Source organism: Pteropus medius, unplaced genomic scaffold (assembly GCF_902729225.1).
Source record: "Pteropus medius unplaced genomic scaffold, Ma_sr-lr_union100, whole genome shotgun sequence".
Taxonomy (NCBI): domain Eukaryota; kingdom Metazoa; phylum Chordata; class Mammalia; order Chiroptera; family Pteropodidae; genus Pteropus; species Pteropus medius.
This window is the reverse complement of record NW_024354498.1, coordinates 6,398,077-6,416,818: the sequence shown is the minus strand read 5'-3', so window position 1 is coordinate 6,416,818 and position 18,742 is coordinate 6,398,077. Positions and strand designations below refer to the sequence as shown.

At 36.2% G+C, this 18,742-nt stretch overlaps 1 protein-coding gene and 1 pseudogene across 1 annotated transcript in view; one reads left to right on the top strand and one right to left on the bottom strand.

Annotated features, from left to right (window-relative positions):
- LOC120594291 (cytochrome c oxidase assembly protein COX20, mitochondrial-like) overlaps window positions 1-1,681 on the top strand; it is a 33,888-nt gene extending 32,207 nt beyond the window's left edge. Inside the window, exon 2 of the mRNA XM_039852296.1 lies at window positions 1,372-1,681. Coding sequence (XP_039708230.1) covers window positions 1,372-1,584 — 213 coding nt within the window. The 3' untranslated portion in view covers window positions 1,585-1,681. The remainder of the gene's footprint in view (window positions 1-1,371) is intronic.
- A 10,858-nt stretch (window positions 1,682-12,539) lies between these two features.
- LOC120594375 (uncharacterized) lies at window positions 12,540-12,658 on the bottom strand (annotated as a pseudogene).
- Between the last annotated feature and the right edge of the window lie 6,084 nt (window positions 12,659-18,742).

Here is an 18,742-nt window from a genome sequence, read left to right as displayed (position 1 = left end):
TTACTTTACATCTCTGTGACTATTTTGTAACTACCAATTTGTACTTCTTAATCCTTTCACCTTTTTCATCCAGCCTCTAACCCCCCATCCCATCTGGCAACTACCAGTTTGTTCTGTATCTGAGTCTGTTTCTGCTTTGCTTATTTGTTTAGATTCCTCATACAAGTCAGATCATATGGTATTTATTTTTGTCTGGCTTATTTCACTTAGCATAATACCCTCTAGGTCTATCCATGTCCTTGCAAATGATAAGATTTCTTTTTTTTTTCTTATGGCTGAGTAATATTTTATCATATATATGTACCACATCTTCTTTATCCAATCATCTATTGATGGGCACTTAGGTTGCCTCCATATCTTGGCTATTGTAAATAGTAGTGCAGTGAACATAGAGGTGCATATATCTTTTTGAAACAGTGTTTGCCTGTCATCAATAAATCAACAAACAAGTGTTGGTGAAGATGTAAAGAAAAGGGAACCCTCACACACTGTTGGTGGGGTTGCAAATTGGTGCAGCCACTGTGGAAAACAGTATGGAGGGTCCTCAAAAAATTTAGAATAGAACTACCTTATGACCTGCAATTTCACTTCTGGGTATTTATCCAGAGACTGTTTTATATTTACATTTTTCAATTGCTACAGAACCATTCTTATATTAGGGATTTGAAAGTCTACGCTTGGATTTACCTGTTTCACCAAGTCTCTTCTGATTGAATTTGTGATTTGTGATAATCAGAGAAAATGAAAAAATTTTGGCAATTCCAATTATTGAATCTTCAGTGACAATGCTGCTGCTACCACCATCAAGTCCCCTAAGTCTTTTCCAGACAATTTTCAGAAAATAGTATTTCTTGCATAAATAGAAAATAAAACTTTTCAAATTTATCTTCTCTAACTAGGAATGCTTAGTCCAGTTGTATGGAAAACCTCCCACTAACGTGTTATTTGTAGTTATAATAAAATAATTTGAATGTTCTGTGAAGGATTATCAAATAATCTTAATTTTTTTGAGTTTGTGATTATTATTAAAAGGACTTTCACAAGCCAGAGCCCTACATGACAAGCATCAAAGATCCTTGCACAGGTAGAACATCCTCTAATAAGTTAACGATTCATCACTCGATTTTAACAAAACATTCCTATAACATCTATAGACCTAAACTATATTGAAATCCTCTGTATTAGTTTTCCATTATCGATAATATATAAATTCCTCTAAAACTTGGTGGCTTAAAACAACAAATGTTTATTGTCTCATAGATACTGTGGTTGAGAATTTTAAAAAGTTCTTTTAAAAATTTATTTTCCGAGGGTGGGGATGCAGGCACTGACTCTTCCCCATGGCCGCTGTGCAGGAGCCGGTGAGCCCAGGAAGGGGAAGGTAGAATTAGAAGATCATGTGATGTTGGAGTAGGCAAATTCATCTTGGTGACTTTAGGATGCCGGTTCCATTGTAGGTATAATTATGCAAAGCTAAGAATACAGGAAAGAATTGCCAGAGAGGGAATTAAAAATAAGATTCTGTATGAAAGTACCCACCTTGATCCTGAAAGAAAACAAACTAGTGACAACAGTAGCAACTGACCAGTCTTGCATACAGAAAACCCCAATGCAATTCCCTGATGTTACTGAAGTCAGTGTGAGCAAAGTTGAGATCAACTATGACAAACGTTGTATGTACCATAAGAAGACTTTCAATCAAGTAAATAAAGTATGTGTAATTTATAAAAAAAAAAAAAATTTAATTTTCAATTACAGTTAGCATACAATATTATATTAGTTTCAGGTGTACAACTAGTGATTAGACAGTTATATACCTTACAAAGTGATTACCCTGATAAATCTAGTACCCATCTGACACCATACATAGTGTAATTATTACAATATTGTTGACTATAGGCCTTATGCTGTACCTTACATCCTTGTGACTGTTTCCTATTTTTATAACTGGCAATTTGTACTTCTTAATCCCTATCACCTCTTTCACCCATCTGCCTAACCCACCTCCCATCTGGCAACCATCAGTTTGTTCTCTGTATCTATGAATCTGTTTCTGTTTTGTTTGTTCGTTAGGTTTTTTTTTTTAGAGTCCACATAGCAGTGAAATCATATGGTATTTGTTTTTGTTTGATGTATTTCACTTAGCATAATGCCCTTTAGGTCCATCCATGTTGCTGTAAATGGCATTTCATTTTTTTTTAATGGCTGAGCAGTATTCCATTGTATATACGTATCGCACCTTCTTTATGCGTCTGTCTATCAATGGGCACTTTGGTTGCTTCCATATTTTGGTTATTATAAATAATGCTGCAATGAAAGAACATCTTAGCTGTGTAGTTCTGGCTCAGGGCCTCTCATAAGGTTTTAGTCAAGATGTCAGCTGGAGCTATTGTCACCTGAGGGCTTGACTGTGGCGGGAGGATTCACTTCCAAGATGGCTCACATGACTACTGGCAGGAGGGCTCAATTCCTTGCCACATGAGCCTCTCCAGTTGCTGCTTGAGTCTCATAATGATACAGCAGCTGGCTTCCCCCAGAGTGAGTGATCCAAGAGACAGCAAGGCAGAAGCCACAATGGCTTTATGACCCAGATTTTTAATGTCATATTATATCATTTCTGTAATATTTTGTCGATTACACAGGTCAGTCCTGTTCAGTATAGAAGGATATGAACCAGGAGATAGGGATTAGTAGGGGGTCATTTTAGAGACTCACAATCACATTCTTAGACATAGATATCATACTAGTATTTAGAAAGGATAGAAGCGACATTTTTAGAAAATAAAAGAATTTAGAATTTTATTCCTATTCTCATTTTCTCTCTTACATAATGGCATTTCTTATTTAAATCAACATTTTGACTTTTTCTTAATTCCTACCTTTTCTAGATTTATTAAGCCTAAAGCTCTTGAATGTTATAAAAACTAGTGAATTTTAGAGGTTCGTGTATTCTTATCGTATAAAAATATTGAGGATTTAATGGTCACTCTGGCATGAATATTTCAATGCACGACTCAATAAGTATTTACATGTCTCATTTGAAGTGATAACTCTTTCACCCTTATTATAATTATCTTCATTTTATATGTAGCTTTCCCCAAAGGCAGTGGTTATCTGTTTTGTCAAAATTCTAGCTGTTTCAATGCAATTGAGGCTACAGGAAAATGTATCATTTTTCTTAGCTTCTCGTCATTTTCTAATCTGAAGTTTTCCTGTAGTTCAATGAAATCCATGCCTTTACCATTTTCCAGCTATACTAGAACCATGGTAGAAAGTGCTTTCATAATATTTTAAGGCGCTTATATATGAAAACCTGCCTAAAATTGGCTAAATGGAGACATTTGAGAATCAAATGCCTCATCCTTTTCCTAAGGGCTGCTTCCATAGGGTGATAGAAGATTCGAAAAGTGGATGCAATTTTATGAAATCGGTGGTTTATGATGCATTAAAATTTAGAAGGTCTGCATTTCATTTCAAACTGAAGTTTTAAAAATAATATTCTTTATTTATAGCTGCATTATTTTTATAAAACATCAGGGATAATTATTTTAAAATCACCATCATCTTACATTTAAATGAAAATCACAGAAATTTGATTTAGAACTTTAGAACTTGAAGTATGGAAGTCGGTAGAGTCTCTTTAATGTAATCTTTAAAGAGATTTGGACTAAATAAATAGCTGCCACCACCACCAAGCCTCACTGCAGATAATCTTGTGTGGGTCCCTTATCCTTATCCTGGGAGAATTACGTGTCCTCAGAGGCCTATACATGACCATTTTTACTTAGTCTGAAATCTTCATGGCTCCCCACCCCTCTGGGTTAGAGAACAAAGGAGAGAACATTGTTTTCTAAAGGTTATAGTCATTCGTACCTTTTGTATCTCAGATGTCCCACAGGTCTCAACAATGTGTGAGCTCATCCCTAGACTCCTGAATTGGAACCTGCCCATTGCCAAAGTAGCAGGATCTTCTAGTACTTTCCTGGATAAAGCATGTCCTACAGAAAATCAGAGCTGATACCTTTGAAGTTGCTATCTTTCTAGAGATAGTGTTCTCTTCTCTCTGATGCAAAGCCCAGCTGCTCTGCTGAGACCCTCTGTTGAGGAAATCCAGAGGGATGAGCTGTTGTCCAGGGCATGGGGACCGCAGGTGACCATTGCCTGATCTCTATCTTCCTTGAGGCTTTGGGTAGCCTATTGGAAAGGCGTATTTCTGTGATGGTAGAATTTTATCTGAGAGCTATTAGCTTTGAGATCAAATACATATCTCTGTCACTACTTGGGGAGGATTGTCAGAAAATAAAATTCACACAGAAGAAGAAAGGGCCAGGAAATGGAAAGAGACTCTTTTTTGGGCTCCTGCCAGGTAACTCTTGGATTTGTCGATGAAATAAGCCAAAAAGAAAAAAAAAAGGAAAAGAAAAAACCTCCCCCTTATTGTGCTTCAGTAAATTCAAACTGGGTTTTGGTCACTTGAGACCAAAAAGAATCCTCATTATAGCAGCAATTATGAGATGAAAGTAGTATTTGTAGACGCAAATGCTAGCTCTTGAATTTTCAATCAATAGTGAAGGAAGAATTTGATTGTGTTTTTCACTGAGCAGTGGCTGAGAAAAACCCATAGATTTCTACATAAAAATTAGAAAAACATAGGCAGTGGCGTGAGCAAGGACTAATGGTAATATAAAGAGGTTTGGATTGACTCAAAAGCTGAATTGAGATAGAGAAGAAATCTAGTGAATTTAGTCCACAAGTGCTTTGAGGCAAGACTGAATAGGAGAGACACTTCCTTCCTGTTAGGGGAATTTCAAGAGAGTCATCTGGAGAAATGAGAGCAGTGGATAAAATAAGAACCCATTCCCTGGGTCAGTTTTAGGGTATGAGTTGCAGAGTAAGGATTCGTAGGGATGAACAGCATTTGTCCTATGACTTTGTCCTACCACTTGTGAGCGACCAGGCCCGATAGATATTTAAGAACCAGATTAAAGTAAAAGGAAAATTTAAGTTCTGAGCCTGATTTATGCTTTTGTCTCGTGGGGCAACAACATCTTATTTATGGTTTCTGCTCACATGCTAGAGCCAGCGACGTGGCAAAGCCCTTGGGACACACAGGAAAAGCATTTGTGTGTGCACTCATGCACACGCGTTGTATTTTATTGGGACACAAGAACTGTCCGTCATGTTCTTTATTTTTCCCTTTGTCTGTTAGAGGGCACTTTGGTGAACAGAGTCAGGGCAAGGGGTGGGTGGGGAGAGGGAGAGAAGAGAAAGACAGAGAGAGAGAGAGAGAGAGACAGAGAGAAGCTGATACCTGGACTCATATCGTAGAAACTGGGTAGTGTTTCATAGAAGCAGCAGAGAGAGGGCAAGTACATGGCTTCACCACCTACATGATGAAAATACTCAGTTCGAATTTAGAGAATCCACAAATGTTATTTGCACCACCATTCCTTCACATTCTGAAGAAAATGCGGACAACTATCTCACTCCAGTTCCATTTCTAACTGTAAAACAGCCCATATTGTGACTTTTTCTCCCTTTCAAAGCTACCCCTATTCTTAGGGAAGAGAGGGGAGATTAAAGGAAAGATGAAGAAGATAAAATTCAAGATACTCCTCTTCCAGGCCCTTGAAGGAAAAGGAGATGTTTTAACTAGGCTTTCAAATAATAGAAACTTTGATGGTAATTTGGACAAAACAGGGAGTAGGATAGTCCCCAAGGAAAAAGAATGGGAAACTGAGTCATGAAGCCGAAGTAAATGTCAGAGCACCCAGACCAGCAAGCAGGGCTTCGAATTCTCTGACTGGTAAATTCTCAGCCTCTACCTCTCTCTTCAACTATACTTCCTAACATCTGAATTACTCAGAGTCACATTTACTGCTATAATGTGAATTAGAGCAGTATGTAACTGGGATTATTTCCGATTCCCAGCCTAAAAATTTGCTTCTGCGTCTGAGAGAAGCAAGAATTCAAAGATCAGAATACATTTATATGCAAAAACATTCACCAGGTTTGCGCTCCACCTCAAGACGTAACTTGAATTACACTGGGAAATCATGTATTTAATAATATGTATCTAATAAGTCCAGTGTCATTTTGGGAAACAAGACCAGTTGTTTAGCTGAGACAGTGGCTGGCTATTCCTTTTCCGGTAGAGACCTCAAGGCATGGCAATCTAAGGTTTAGCTTTGAAACCCTTTCCCTTCCGTTGGTAGGTCCTCCAGCCCTGTCCAAACTTTGTGCGTAATAGCTTTTTGCGAGGAAAGGACACTTAGAACTCTCCAGATCTGTCAGCATAATACCAATATTTTAAAAAATGCATGTTATGTGAGTGAAGCCCTCTTTTTCCTCGAGTCTCAATTTTTCTGCTTCCAAGGTTGAAAACACGTTCAAGGAACCATTTAAAGTTGACACTGGCATCTGTGCAATTATTTCCTATTTAACAATATTAATTTTCCATCTTGAAAATGGCTTCTTTAATGGGCAAAATATAACATAAAAAATAGCTGTGAGTGAAGGGCTTTCTTGTCATTCCTCATTTCCCCAAAATATTCCTCTCCAAGTAGGTTACTGTGGGTGAAACTAGGTGACTATTGAGTGGACTGTTCTGCATTTTTGCTTTCTTTCAAGTGCCTGACACATAGTAAGTACTCAATAAATAACTGTTAAATATTTGAATGAATTAATAAATGCCTGATGAATCGGTCCTGCCTGATTCTTTTACACTGAGCTCCAGATCAACATCTAAGTATTGTACTTTTTGGAAAAAAGAAATTTATTTTGAAGGAATGTCAATGTTGTTATGTATATAGTTTTAATTTTAAATTTTGTATTATTGTGAGACATTTCCAAATACTACAAAGTCAAAAGAATTTTATGGTGAATATATATATATATACCATCTCCTCAGTCCTACCATTTATATTTTATTATACTTGCTTGATCACCTATATCAACTCATCTTATTTTTAGATGCATTTCAAGGTAAATTGAAGACATCTGTACACTCCTTCCACATACTTAAGCATTTATATTACTAATTAGAGTTCGGTATTTGTCTATAGTTTCTCTTTTGATGTAAAATTTACATACAAGGAAATACACAAATCTTAAGTGTACATCCACTGATTTTGATGAATACGAACCCCCATCAAGATATCGAGCATTGACATCACTCTAGAAGCTTCCTTTATGCCCTTTCCCAGGCAAACACTGTCCCCACCTCACACCCTCTTCCCTACCAGGAAACCACTGGCCTGATTATTTTCCACTAGAGATGAGATTTGCCTGTTCTTTAATTTAATATAAATGGAATCATAGTAATGTATTCTTTTGTTTTTGGCTTCTTTCATTCAGCATGTTTTTGAGACTCATGCATATCGTAATGTGTATTGGTGGCTTCTATTGCTAATTCGTATTCTGTTATGAATGTAACATAGTTTGCTTATCGGTGGATACCTGGGTCGTTTCCAGTTTCAACTATTAAAAATAAAGCTTCCATGAACATTTGTGTACATGTCTTTTTCTGGCTGTGTATATTTTCATTTCTCTTTGGTAATACCTAGGAAGAGTTGCTGAATCATAGCATAGGTGTATGTTTATTTAGTTTTATAAAAAACTGCCAGACCATTGCCAAATTGGTTGAACACTTTTACACTCATACCAACAATACACGAAAGTTCTGATTCTCCCAAATACTTGCCAACATTTGGCAATGTCAGTCTTTTTAATTTTAGCTATACTATTGGATATGTAGTATTTCATTGTTTTTAATTTGCATTTCCATAATGACTAATGATGTCAAATACTTTTTCATGTGCTCTTTGGCCATTAGTATATGTTCTTTTATGAAGTGCCTATTCAAACATTTTGCCCTTTTAAAAATATTTTGGTTCTTTTTTAAAAAATATTTTTATTAAAATATAGTTAACATACAATATTGTATTAGTTTCAGGTGTACACCATAGTTATTCAACATTTATATATTTAAAGAGTGATCCTTATGATAAGACCAGCAACCATCTGACACTATACAATGCTATCTTAATATTATTGACTATATTGCCTATGCTGTATACCATATCCCCATGACTTATTTGTTCTATACCTGGAAATTTTAACCTCATTCTCCTTCACCTTATCCCCGCCTTTTTTGATTTTTCAACTACAGTTGACATTCAATATTATTTTATATTAGTTTTAGGTGTACAGCATAGTGGTTAGACATTTATTTAAATTAAGAAGTGATCTCCCCAGTTAGTCTAGTACCCACCTGGCACTATACACAGTTATTACAGTACGATTGACTATATTCCTTATGCTTTACTTTACATCCCCATGACTATTTCGTAACTATCAATTAGTACTTCTTAATCCCTTCAATTTTTTCACCCTGCCCCCAACCCCTCTCTCATCTGGCAACCATCAGCTTGTTCCTTGCATCTATGAGTCTGTTTCTGTTTCGTTTGTTTGTTTAATTTGTTCTTTAGATTCCACATATAAGTGAGATCATATGATATTTGCCTTTCTCTGTCTGACTTATTTCACTTAGCATAATACCCTCTAGGTCCATCCATGTCGCAAAGGGTAAGAATTCATTCTTTTTTATGACCAAGTAATGTTCCATTGTATATATATGTACCATCTCTTCTTTATCTTAATCGTCTATTGATGGGCACTTAGGTTGCTTCCATATCTTGACTGTTGTAAATAACACTGCAATGAACATGGGGGTGCATATACCTTTTTGAATTAGAATTTTGGATTTCTTCAAATAAATACTCAGAAGTGGAATTTCTGGGTCATATGGTAGTTCTGTTTTTAATTTTGAAGAACCTCCATACTGTTTTCCATAGCGGCTGCACCAATTCGCAATCCCGCCAGCAGTGCATGAGAGTTCCCTTTTCTCCGCATCCTCGCCAACACTTGTTGTTTTATGTTTTATTAATGATGGCCATTCTGACAGGCGTAAGATGATAATTCATTGTGGTTTTAATTTGCATTTTTCTGATAATTATTTTTATTCTTTGTTATTAAATTTTAGTTCTTTATGTATCCTGGATACCAGTCCTTGTCAGATATATGTTTTCTAAAACTTTAGGACTTTAACGTTTATGTTTAGGTCTATGATACATCTCAAATTAATTTTTTTGTGAGGTGGATGGCCGATGTAATTTTTTTTTTTTTTTATTTTCCATATAGATATCCAATTAGTCCAGCAGCATTTGTTCAAAAGACTATTCTTTTCTTTTTGGATTCCTTTGGTATCATTATAAAAATCAGATGATCATATAATTGGCATTCAATTTCTGGGCTCTATTCAGTTCTGTTATCTATTTGTCAGTCATTATGTCGGTACCACACTGTCTTGATAATTTTAGCATTATAATAAGTCATAAAATCAGGTAGCGAAAGTTCTTAACTTTGTTTTTATTTTCAAAGTTGTTTTGACTATTCTATATCCCTTGATTTTTCATGTAACTCTAGACTTAGCTTTTCAATTTCTACAAAAAACTCTGCTGAGAGTTTAATTCGAATTGCTTTGTATCTATAGATTAATTTTGGGAGAGTTGATATCATAATAATATTGAATCTTCCAATCTATGAAATGATACATCTCAACACTTATTTAGATCTTTAAAATTTTTTCTCAGCAATGTTTTTCACTTTTAAAGTTCTTAGAAGTATTTTGTTAGATTTATTATGTTATATTTTATGTTATAACATATTATATGCTAGACTTATTCCATGATTTTGGATGCTATTGATGGAATCAATTTTTAAATTTCATTTTCCAGTTGTTTGTGACACCACTTGATTTTTAAAATTTATATTGTATCTTGTGACTTTGCCAAATTAACTTACTAGTCCTAGTATTTACTTGTTATTATTTTTTTCTTTTCTTTTCTTTTTATTATATATGCCTACAGCACCTGATCTTCCTAGGCAGTCTCCCATCCAAGTACTAACCAGCCCTGACCCTGCTTAGCTTCCAAGATCAGACATTGGGCTTGTTCAGGGTGGCATGGCTATAGACCATGGACTGTGGCTCCACTGGGGTGAGGACCTTCTGCGTGTAAAGCAGACGTTCTAACCGCTACACTATGGAACCACGTCCTTATTTGTGATTATTTAGGCTTTTGTATGTAAATAGTCATGTCATTAGCAAATATAGACAATTTTACTTTTTCCATTTAAATTATTCTGCCTTTTATTTCTTTTAATTTTTAAATTTTGCCTTATTGAATTGGCTAAGATCTCCTGTACAATATTGAATAGAAGTGATGACAGAGGGCAACCTTGCCTTTTCAGTCTTGAGGAAAAAACATTCAAACTTTCATCATTAAGTATAAAGTTAGCTTCAGGTTTTTAAAAGGTGTCCTTTATCAACTCAAATAAGTTTCCTTTATTTCTAGTTTGATAAGAGTTTTATGGTGATGAGTGGGTGTCGAATTTGCTTTTCTGCATCTATTCAAATTATCATATAGTTTTTCTTTTTTACTTTGTTAATATGGTGAACTACCTTGATTAATCTTTAAACATTAAATAACCTTGCATTCCTGAGATAAACCCTACTTGGTCATCATATATGTGGTCATTATATATTGTTGGATTCCATTTACCAATATTTTGTTAAGAATTTTTTTATATCTATGTTTATGAAGGTTTTTGGTCTATAAATTTCTTTTCTTTTAATTTTTATATTTTTATTTTTTTCAATTGTAGTTGACATACAATATTATATTTGTTTCGGGTATACAACACAGTGATTAGACATTTATATAACTTATGAAGTGCTCATCCTGATAAATCCAGCACGTATGTGGCACCATACGTAGTTATTACAATACTACTGACTATATTCCACATATTATACCCTACATCCCCACGACTATTTTGTAACTACCAATTTGTGCTTCTTAATCCCCTCCCCCTTCACTCATGTCTCCATCTCCTAATCAGACAACCATCAAAATGCTTTCTGTATTTAAGATCTTGTTTCTATTGTTTATTTGTTTATCCCGTTCTTTAGATTCCACATGTAAGTGAAATCATGTGGCATTTGCCATTCTGTCTGACTTACTCCACTCAGCACAATACTTTCCAGGTCCATCTATATTATTGCCAAGTGGTGATTTCTTTTTACACAGGCATTATTCCACACACACACACACACACACACACACACACACACAGCTACCATCACCACCACCTCTCTTTTTATCCATTTATCCATTGATGGACACCCCGGATTCCTCCATAACTTGGAAACTGTAAATAATGCTGCAGTGAACATATGGATTCTCATGTCTCTTTAAAGTAGTGTTTTGGATTTCTTCAGATAAATACCCAGAAGTGGGATTACTGGGTCCTTCTTTGTCTTCATTATAGCCTTTGTTTTAAAATCTATTTTGTGTGATAGAAGTATTACTACCCCAGCTTTTTTTCTTGGTTTCCATGTTCATGAAACATCTTTTTTCATCCCTTTACTTTCAGTTTGTGTGTGTCTTTCAATCTGAAGTGAGTCTCTGGTAGGCAGCATATGTAAAGGTCTTATTTTCTTATACATTCAGCTACCCTATTTTTTGATTGGAGCATTTAATCCATTTACATTGAAAGTAATTGTTGCTAGATATGTAGTTATTGCATTTTATTTTTTATATTTTTATTTTTTTCCCCTTTTTCTTATTCTTCTTCAAGAAGTCCCTCTAACATTTCCTGTAATACCGCCTTGGTGATGATGAACTCCTTTAGCTTTTTCTTGTCTGGGAAACTCTTTATCTGTCCTTCGATTCTAAATGATAGCTTTTCTGGGTAGAGTAATCTTGGTTGTAGTCCTTGCTTTTCATCACTGGGAATATTTTGTGCCAGTTCCTTCTGGCCTGCAAAGTTTCTGTCGAGAAATCAGCTGCCAGTATTATTGGAGTTTCTTCATAGATAGCTAACTGCTTTCCTCTTGCTGCTTTTAAGATTCTCTCCTTGTCTTTAACCTTTGACATTCTAATTCTGATGTGTCTTGATATGGGCCTCTTTGGGTTCTCTGTACTTCCTGGACTCGTGGGCCTATTTCCTTCACCAGGTTAGGGAAGTTCCTCCCCGTGTGCCCCTGGCACCTTTCGGGCTGCTGCCCTAGAGCTGGAGCTCAGGGTGAGTGAATCCATCAGTCAGTAAGTCTGTGCACAGGCCCCTTAAGAGGAAAGTCTGTGAATTCTTGAGCACTCCATCTCACTAGGTCATAATCTCCACTGCTTTTTATATCCAGAAGTTGTGGGGATTCCTCTTCCCAGCACTGGAACCCTGGGCTGGTGAACCAGGTGTTGGACCTGGACCCCTTGCTCTTCCAGGGGGACCTCTGCAGTTGAGATATTTCTTTCCATTCTCAACCGCTATACACAGGTGTGGCACCAGCCTGTTCCATGTCTCCGCCCCTCCTACCAGTCTTGAGGTGGCCTCTTATGTGTGTCCCCAGTTGCAGGACTTCTGTTCAGCTAAACTTCAGGTGACTCCCAATTCTGTAGTTTAGTTGTAATTTTTTTTTATGCCTACAGCACCTGGTCTTCCTAGGTGGTCTCTCATCCAAGTACTAATCAGTCCTGACCCTGCTTAGCTTCCGAGATCAGACAGGATCAGGCGTGTTAAGGGTGGCATGGCCGTAGACAATTTAGTTGTAATTTTGATGTGGTTGTGAGAGGAGGCAAGCACAGTGTTTACCTATTTCACCATTTTGACAGGACTATAAATTTCTTTTTGTATTGCATTTATCAGGCTTTATAATTACAGTGATGCTCAGTACAAAATGAACTGGGCAGTGTTCCCACATCCTTTATTTTTTGAAAGAGTTTTAGTAAGATTGGTGTGATTTCTTCCATAAACATGTGATAGAATTTACAAGTGAAACCATCTGAGTCTAGAGTTTCCTTTACAGTAAGCTTTCAAACTATGAATTTAATTTTTCTAATAGATATAGGGCTAGTCTCTTTCATACCCTACATCCAATCTATCAGCAAATCCTATTGGCTTGACCTTCACAATATATCCAGAACCTCACTTCTTCATATCACCTCCTTGGTTACCATCTTGGACCAAGTGTCCACAGACTTTTACTGGATTGTTGCAGTAACTGCCTTCCAGGATTTTTTGCTTCTGTCCTTGTTCCCTATAGTCTATTTTTACTACAGTAACTAATATGCTGCCTAACATAAGACTGAGTCACTCCACAAAACCGTCAACCAGAGTGAAAGTCGAAATCCTTGCGGTGGCCCATAAATTTCCAAATGGTCCAGCACTACACTACCCCTACCTCTTCTTACTCTTCTACTCTCCCTCTCACTTATTCCTCTCCACACTGGCCTCCTTGCTGTTCCTTGAGCAAGCCAAGCATATTTTACCTCAAAGCCTTTGCACATGCTCTGTCCTTCCCCATTCAGTACACTTCTCCCCGCCAAATATTCACGTCTTTCTCTCTCAACTCTTTCAAGTCTTTGTGCAAATTTCATCTTCTGAATGGAGCCATACGTGACCGCCTAGTTTAAAGTCCCCAAATGTTCTTGGTACTCCTTGTGCTTCCTTTTTTTCTTGTTCTCTATATACTTATAACTTTCTAATATACTATACCATTTACTTATTTTGTTTATTGTTTATCTCTCCTTTCTAGAAGTTCTATGGGAACATAGAATTTTGTTCATTTTCTGTACCATTGTATCTGAGAATCTAAAACAATGCCTGGTAAACAAGAAGCTACTCAATAAATACTTGTGTAAAAAATGAACTGTGATCCCAGATTTATAACCTTGTCTAAGTCATATAGTATTTTCAAGAGAGGAAAACTAATATGTAAAAAAAGTTTCCAAAACCAGCTTTAATAACAGTATCTTTTCCCTAATGCACTTAGCTTTCATTGTTTAAAAAATTATGTATTTTTGATTTTGGATCTTTTGTAAATAAATGATAGCAGAAGACAGTGATTTCGTATTTTTGTTCATCAACAGTCTCACAGGATTTATCCTAAGGAGGAATGCATTATTTTACAACAGTTGACAGAATTGAGAGGTGAGGTTGCTAAGTAAAAAAAAAAAAATTTTATCAATCCCACAATCCCTTCCCCATACTATAATATTATTCAACAGAGAACATTCCAATATGAGTCTTACTATGCTTCTCATTTAATAAAAATATGTATAAGAAAGAGAAAAGCCTTACTGTGAGTTTATGGTGATTTGAATAAATGAAATTTACAAGCACCAATATTTTTAAACTATCCCTTTGTTTGGTGCCCCTGAAGTTTTCAGACTGTGGGGCAAGGCATAATAATAAAATTTGGGAATTCAAAGAAATATACCTTCCTTTAAAACATGAAATAGGATGCTCATGAAAGGAGAGATAGGAAAGAAGACCAGCTATAATGCACATCTCAGGCAGATCACCTTCAGGAAAAATTACATATATATAGAAGTTGAGTTGAAATTAATTTCCTCAAAACTATTTATGTCCATGTAGTTCTTGGAAAATCTTTGTACAACCACAGTTGCTGCTATAATTTTAACTCCATTATTCTGCAGCTTTGGTCCTTTTAAATCATTTTGGGAAATATGGATTTAGTGGAGAAGACAGGATACTTACGACATAGGTTTTTAATAACTTTAGGCTTGCCTAAGATTTTCTTTAAATCTGAAATGACAAATATAGAGCCTGAGTTTAAGGATGCTTGTGAAGTGTTTCCACATGTGTGACCAGTCTCTACCTAGAGAGGTGCTTTATTGTCCCTCACAGGGTCTTCCGCAGGCTACAGAGGCTTCACTGCCACTGATGAAAAAATTGCAGCTTCTTCTAACTGTTATAACCCATAATATGTGAAAACTTTAAGGGAATTTTATTGTAGGCTTCTAAATAAAAGCTCTCATTTTTTTCTAAATTTATGTAGAACCTTTCATGTATACTTAAAAAGAGAGCCATGTTGTACTTGTCTTGATAGCTGTATTTTTCCTGTTAAGCCATAGTATTAGCTATCTATTTCTGTATAACAATTACCCTCAAAATATATTGGCCTAAAACAGCAAACATTTATCACTCCATATTTTCTGTGGGTCAGAAATTTAGGAGTAATTTAGCTAGATGGTTTCGGCTCAGGTTCTCTTAGGAAGCTGCAGCTAAGACATCAGCTGCAGTCATCTGAAGGCCTGACTGGGGCGGATGGATCCATTTCCAAGGTGATGCAATGACTATAGGAAAGAGTCCTCAGTTCCTTGCTGGTTGTTGGCAGCTGGTCCCAATTTCTTGCCATGTGCAGCTCTTCACGGGGCTGCTTGAATGTCTACACATGGACGCTCTCTTCCCCGAGAGTGGATAATCAAAGAAACGGAGCAAGGAGGAAGTCGCGATGCCTTTTATATCCTAATCTCAGATGTCATAGATTGTCACTTCTCCCATTCTATTCATTAGATGTGAGTCACTAAATACAATCTTCGTTTAAGGGGAGAGGAATTAGGTTCCACCTTTTGAAGAGAAGAGTATCAAATAATTTGTGGACATATTTCGACACCACCGCAGCCACGTATCTGGATCAAAAGTAGGTTGCTCTTTGATTTAAGCTTTCCATATTATATAAAGCCAGGATAGAAATACTATCTCTGTTTGCTACAGGAGGTTCGAATACAGTGAATGACAGGCCCACTTATACAGTTAGAAAATGATGGTCTGGGATTAGCTCAGGTCTTCTGACTGCAATAACTCCTACTGTTTCATTGTGGTTTTCGACACAATTTTGTCAATAAACACTTGAAAATAGGTTTTTCTGTTAGTAACTCACCAGTATATGATTGAAAAATGACCATGCAACAATACACTGTATATTTCTGGTACTTATTTGAGCCCCATTAAAATATTTCATTGGGATAATGTCCCTGTGAATCAAAAAAAAAAGCAGATTTTTGTGAAAGGAACAATTTTCATGGCAATGATTTTCAGTTGTTCACACTATCTTTCAAAATATTTGATGTCGTTGAAAATGGTACATGGAAAATAAAGTTTTTTTGTTTCCTTTTAATGACTTGAACTTTTTTTGCGTTAATCTATAGAGATTTTTCAATTAACAAGCTTGTAGCTATGAGTTGAGAGAATGACATCGTGTGTACTTTTTCCTGTCTTTAGAACATCATTATACTATCTTAAAAGGTCAGAGATTGTAAGAGGTGCTGCCGATTTGGATCCTTGTTAACAGTAAAGACAGGAAAATAACTGGTCATTATTTCTCAACTGTTTACAAAATAGTTGAAATTTGCCTTCAGAGATTCAATATTATAGATTTTTCTGTTTGTGAACAGTGGTTGAACTTGCCCCTAGAAAATCTCATGCAATTTTTGAGTAGATAATACTCCCTGTGTATCATTAGCAAATTTTCTGAATCAGTCTCTTTAAAAATAATGGCCTGGAGTGAATGTCATAAAACCACTCAATGCATGCTCCCGCAGAAGGCTCCCCATATTTGTCATTGGTTTTGTTATAATGGCTCAAAAAGGGAATTATTCTATTTTTTTCATGCCATGGGTTCTTCATCCCAGACATAAGACTATAAGCAGCATCTTCTGTATGGAAAGCCCCCCAAGTTATAACATTCTCGGCCAGTCTTTTAAAATGAAAAATTTCTTTGCTAATGAGGGAAGCACTTTATTGAATTTTCAGGCCATAAAGTACAAGTCTCAATGCAGTGTCTGGGAACCCTGTGAAGTGATAGGCACACTCTATGACTGGTCTTACTTCAAATTGGCTGGTGGACAAGGACAGGACATAGAATGAATGACATAAGAGAGACAGGAAGCAGCAGCACATTAGAAGGTAAGGAGGGTAGGTTGGCAGGGCTTATCTCTGGGCTCCAAGTTTAGACTGTGGCAACAGTCAGACTGTTGACTTTGGGGGAGACAGGGGGTGTCTTTTTATTATTACTTTAGGATAACATTCATTCTTGAAAATGTACAGATAAATAAAAAGTAGAAAACAACCACACTAAAAAGGTCATATTCTCACCACTCAGAAAATCCATGTTAACATTTACAAAGTACAAAAACAAATAAACATATGTACATGTTTAGAAAATTTAAATAAAACAGAAAGATGCAAATGAATAGTTCAGGCATCTTTCCCTGCTCACCTTTTCAATTCAATCCATTTTTCCAAACATGACCACTGTTAATAGTTTCTTAGTATTCCTTAAGAAAGAGTAAAAAACTATCTAGGACCGAAGGAGTAAAAATCAGCTCAGACTGAAAAAGAAGAAAAGAAACCCTTCCATCATTTAAGTTAGGACGATAGACACAGAGAAAATCAGATACAAAATTAACATTTCTCCTCATGATTATGCAATAGCTATAAAATGTCATAATGGCTCCCTCTCTGAGTGGCTCCTGCTTTCTTAACCGACGACTCCCTGCCAACCCCACTTTGCTACATGCATCTATTATCAAGATACCCAATCTTGCTAAAGTTCCCTCACCTCAAGACAGCACTCAATTCCTAGTTGAATCTCCCTTCTCCTAACACTGCTTCAGAAAAGCAACCAACGCAGAACTGATCACCACTCCCTGAAACTCCTCTCAGAGTCCTTCAACAAGAACCCAGCAGGAGTTGCTATATTAATATAAGACAAAGTAGATTTCAGAGTAAGTAACATTAATAAAAGTAGAGAGGGACATTTCATAAAGAGTCCAATTTAGGAAGAGGATATCACAGTCCTAAATTTGTATGTACCTAATAACAAAATTATTACATGAATTAAAAACTGATAGAAGCATAAGGAGAAAAAGACAAATCCGTAATTATTCTCAGAGATTTCCCCATAATATATTTTTTATCTTTTTATTTCTAACCTATTTGTGTCTTTAAAGTATATTTCTTTTTTTTAGATTTATTTATTTGTTAGACATCTATATAGTTCATAAGATGATCCCCCGCAATTGCTCCCTCCCTCCCCTGGACCTCCACCTAGCCATCCTATTAATGCTAACTGCATTCCTTATGCTGTGCTCCCCATCCCCGTGACCATCTATCATCAACTACTAATTTGTATAAAGTACATTTCTTAAAGGTAGCACATAGTCGAGTCTAGTTTTTTTTAATCCAATCTGACACTCTCCATTTAATTGGGTGATTAAACCATTTACAGTTAACATTTTATTATTTATTGTTGCAGAATAATATCACTACACACTTAGCAGCTTGAAACAACACACATTTATTATCTTGTTGTTTCTATGGGTCAGAAATTCAGGCACAGCCTGAGTCGTCTGCTTCAGGATATTTCACAAGGTTGCAGTCAAAGTGTTGGGCAGGGCTCAGGTCTCATCTGAGGCCCAACTGAGGAAGAATTTATTTCTGAGTTAATGTGGTTGTTGGCAGGATTCTGTTCCTCGTATACTATCTGAATGAAGGCCACCTTCAGTTCCTTGACACGTGATTGTCTTCATATGGCATCCTTACTTCATCAAAGCTAGCAAGGGAAAGAGTTAAGAGAGTACTTGCAAAATGGAAGCTAAGATCTTATGTAATATTCATGGAGGTGGCATCCCATATTCTATTGGTTAGAAGCAATGTCCCACCTCCACGCAAAAGGATATTACAGAAGTATATGAATACAAGGCAACAGGGATAATTGAGGGCCACCTTAGAGCCTTTACACCACGTATGTGATTATAGATATGGTTGGGTTTATATCTGCTATCTTTTTATTTATATTTTCCCCATCCCTTATTTG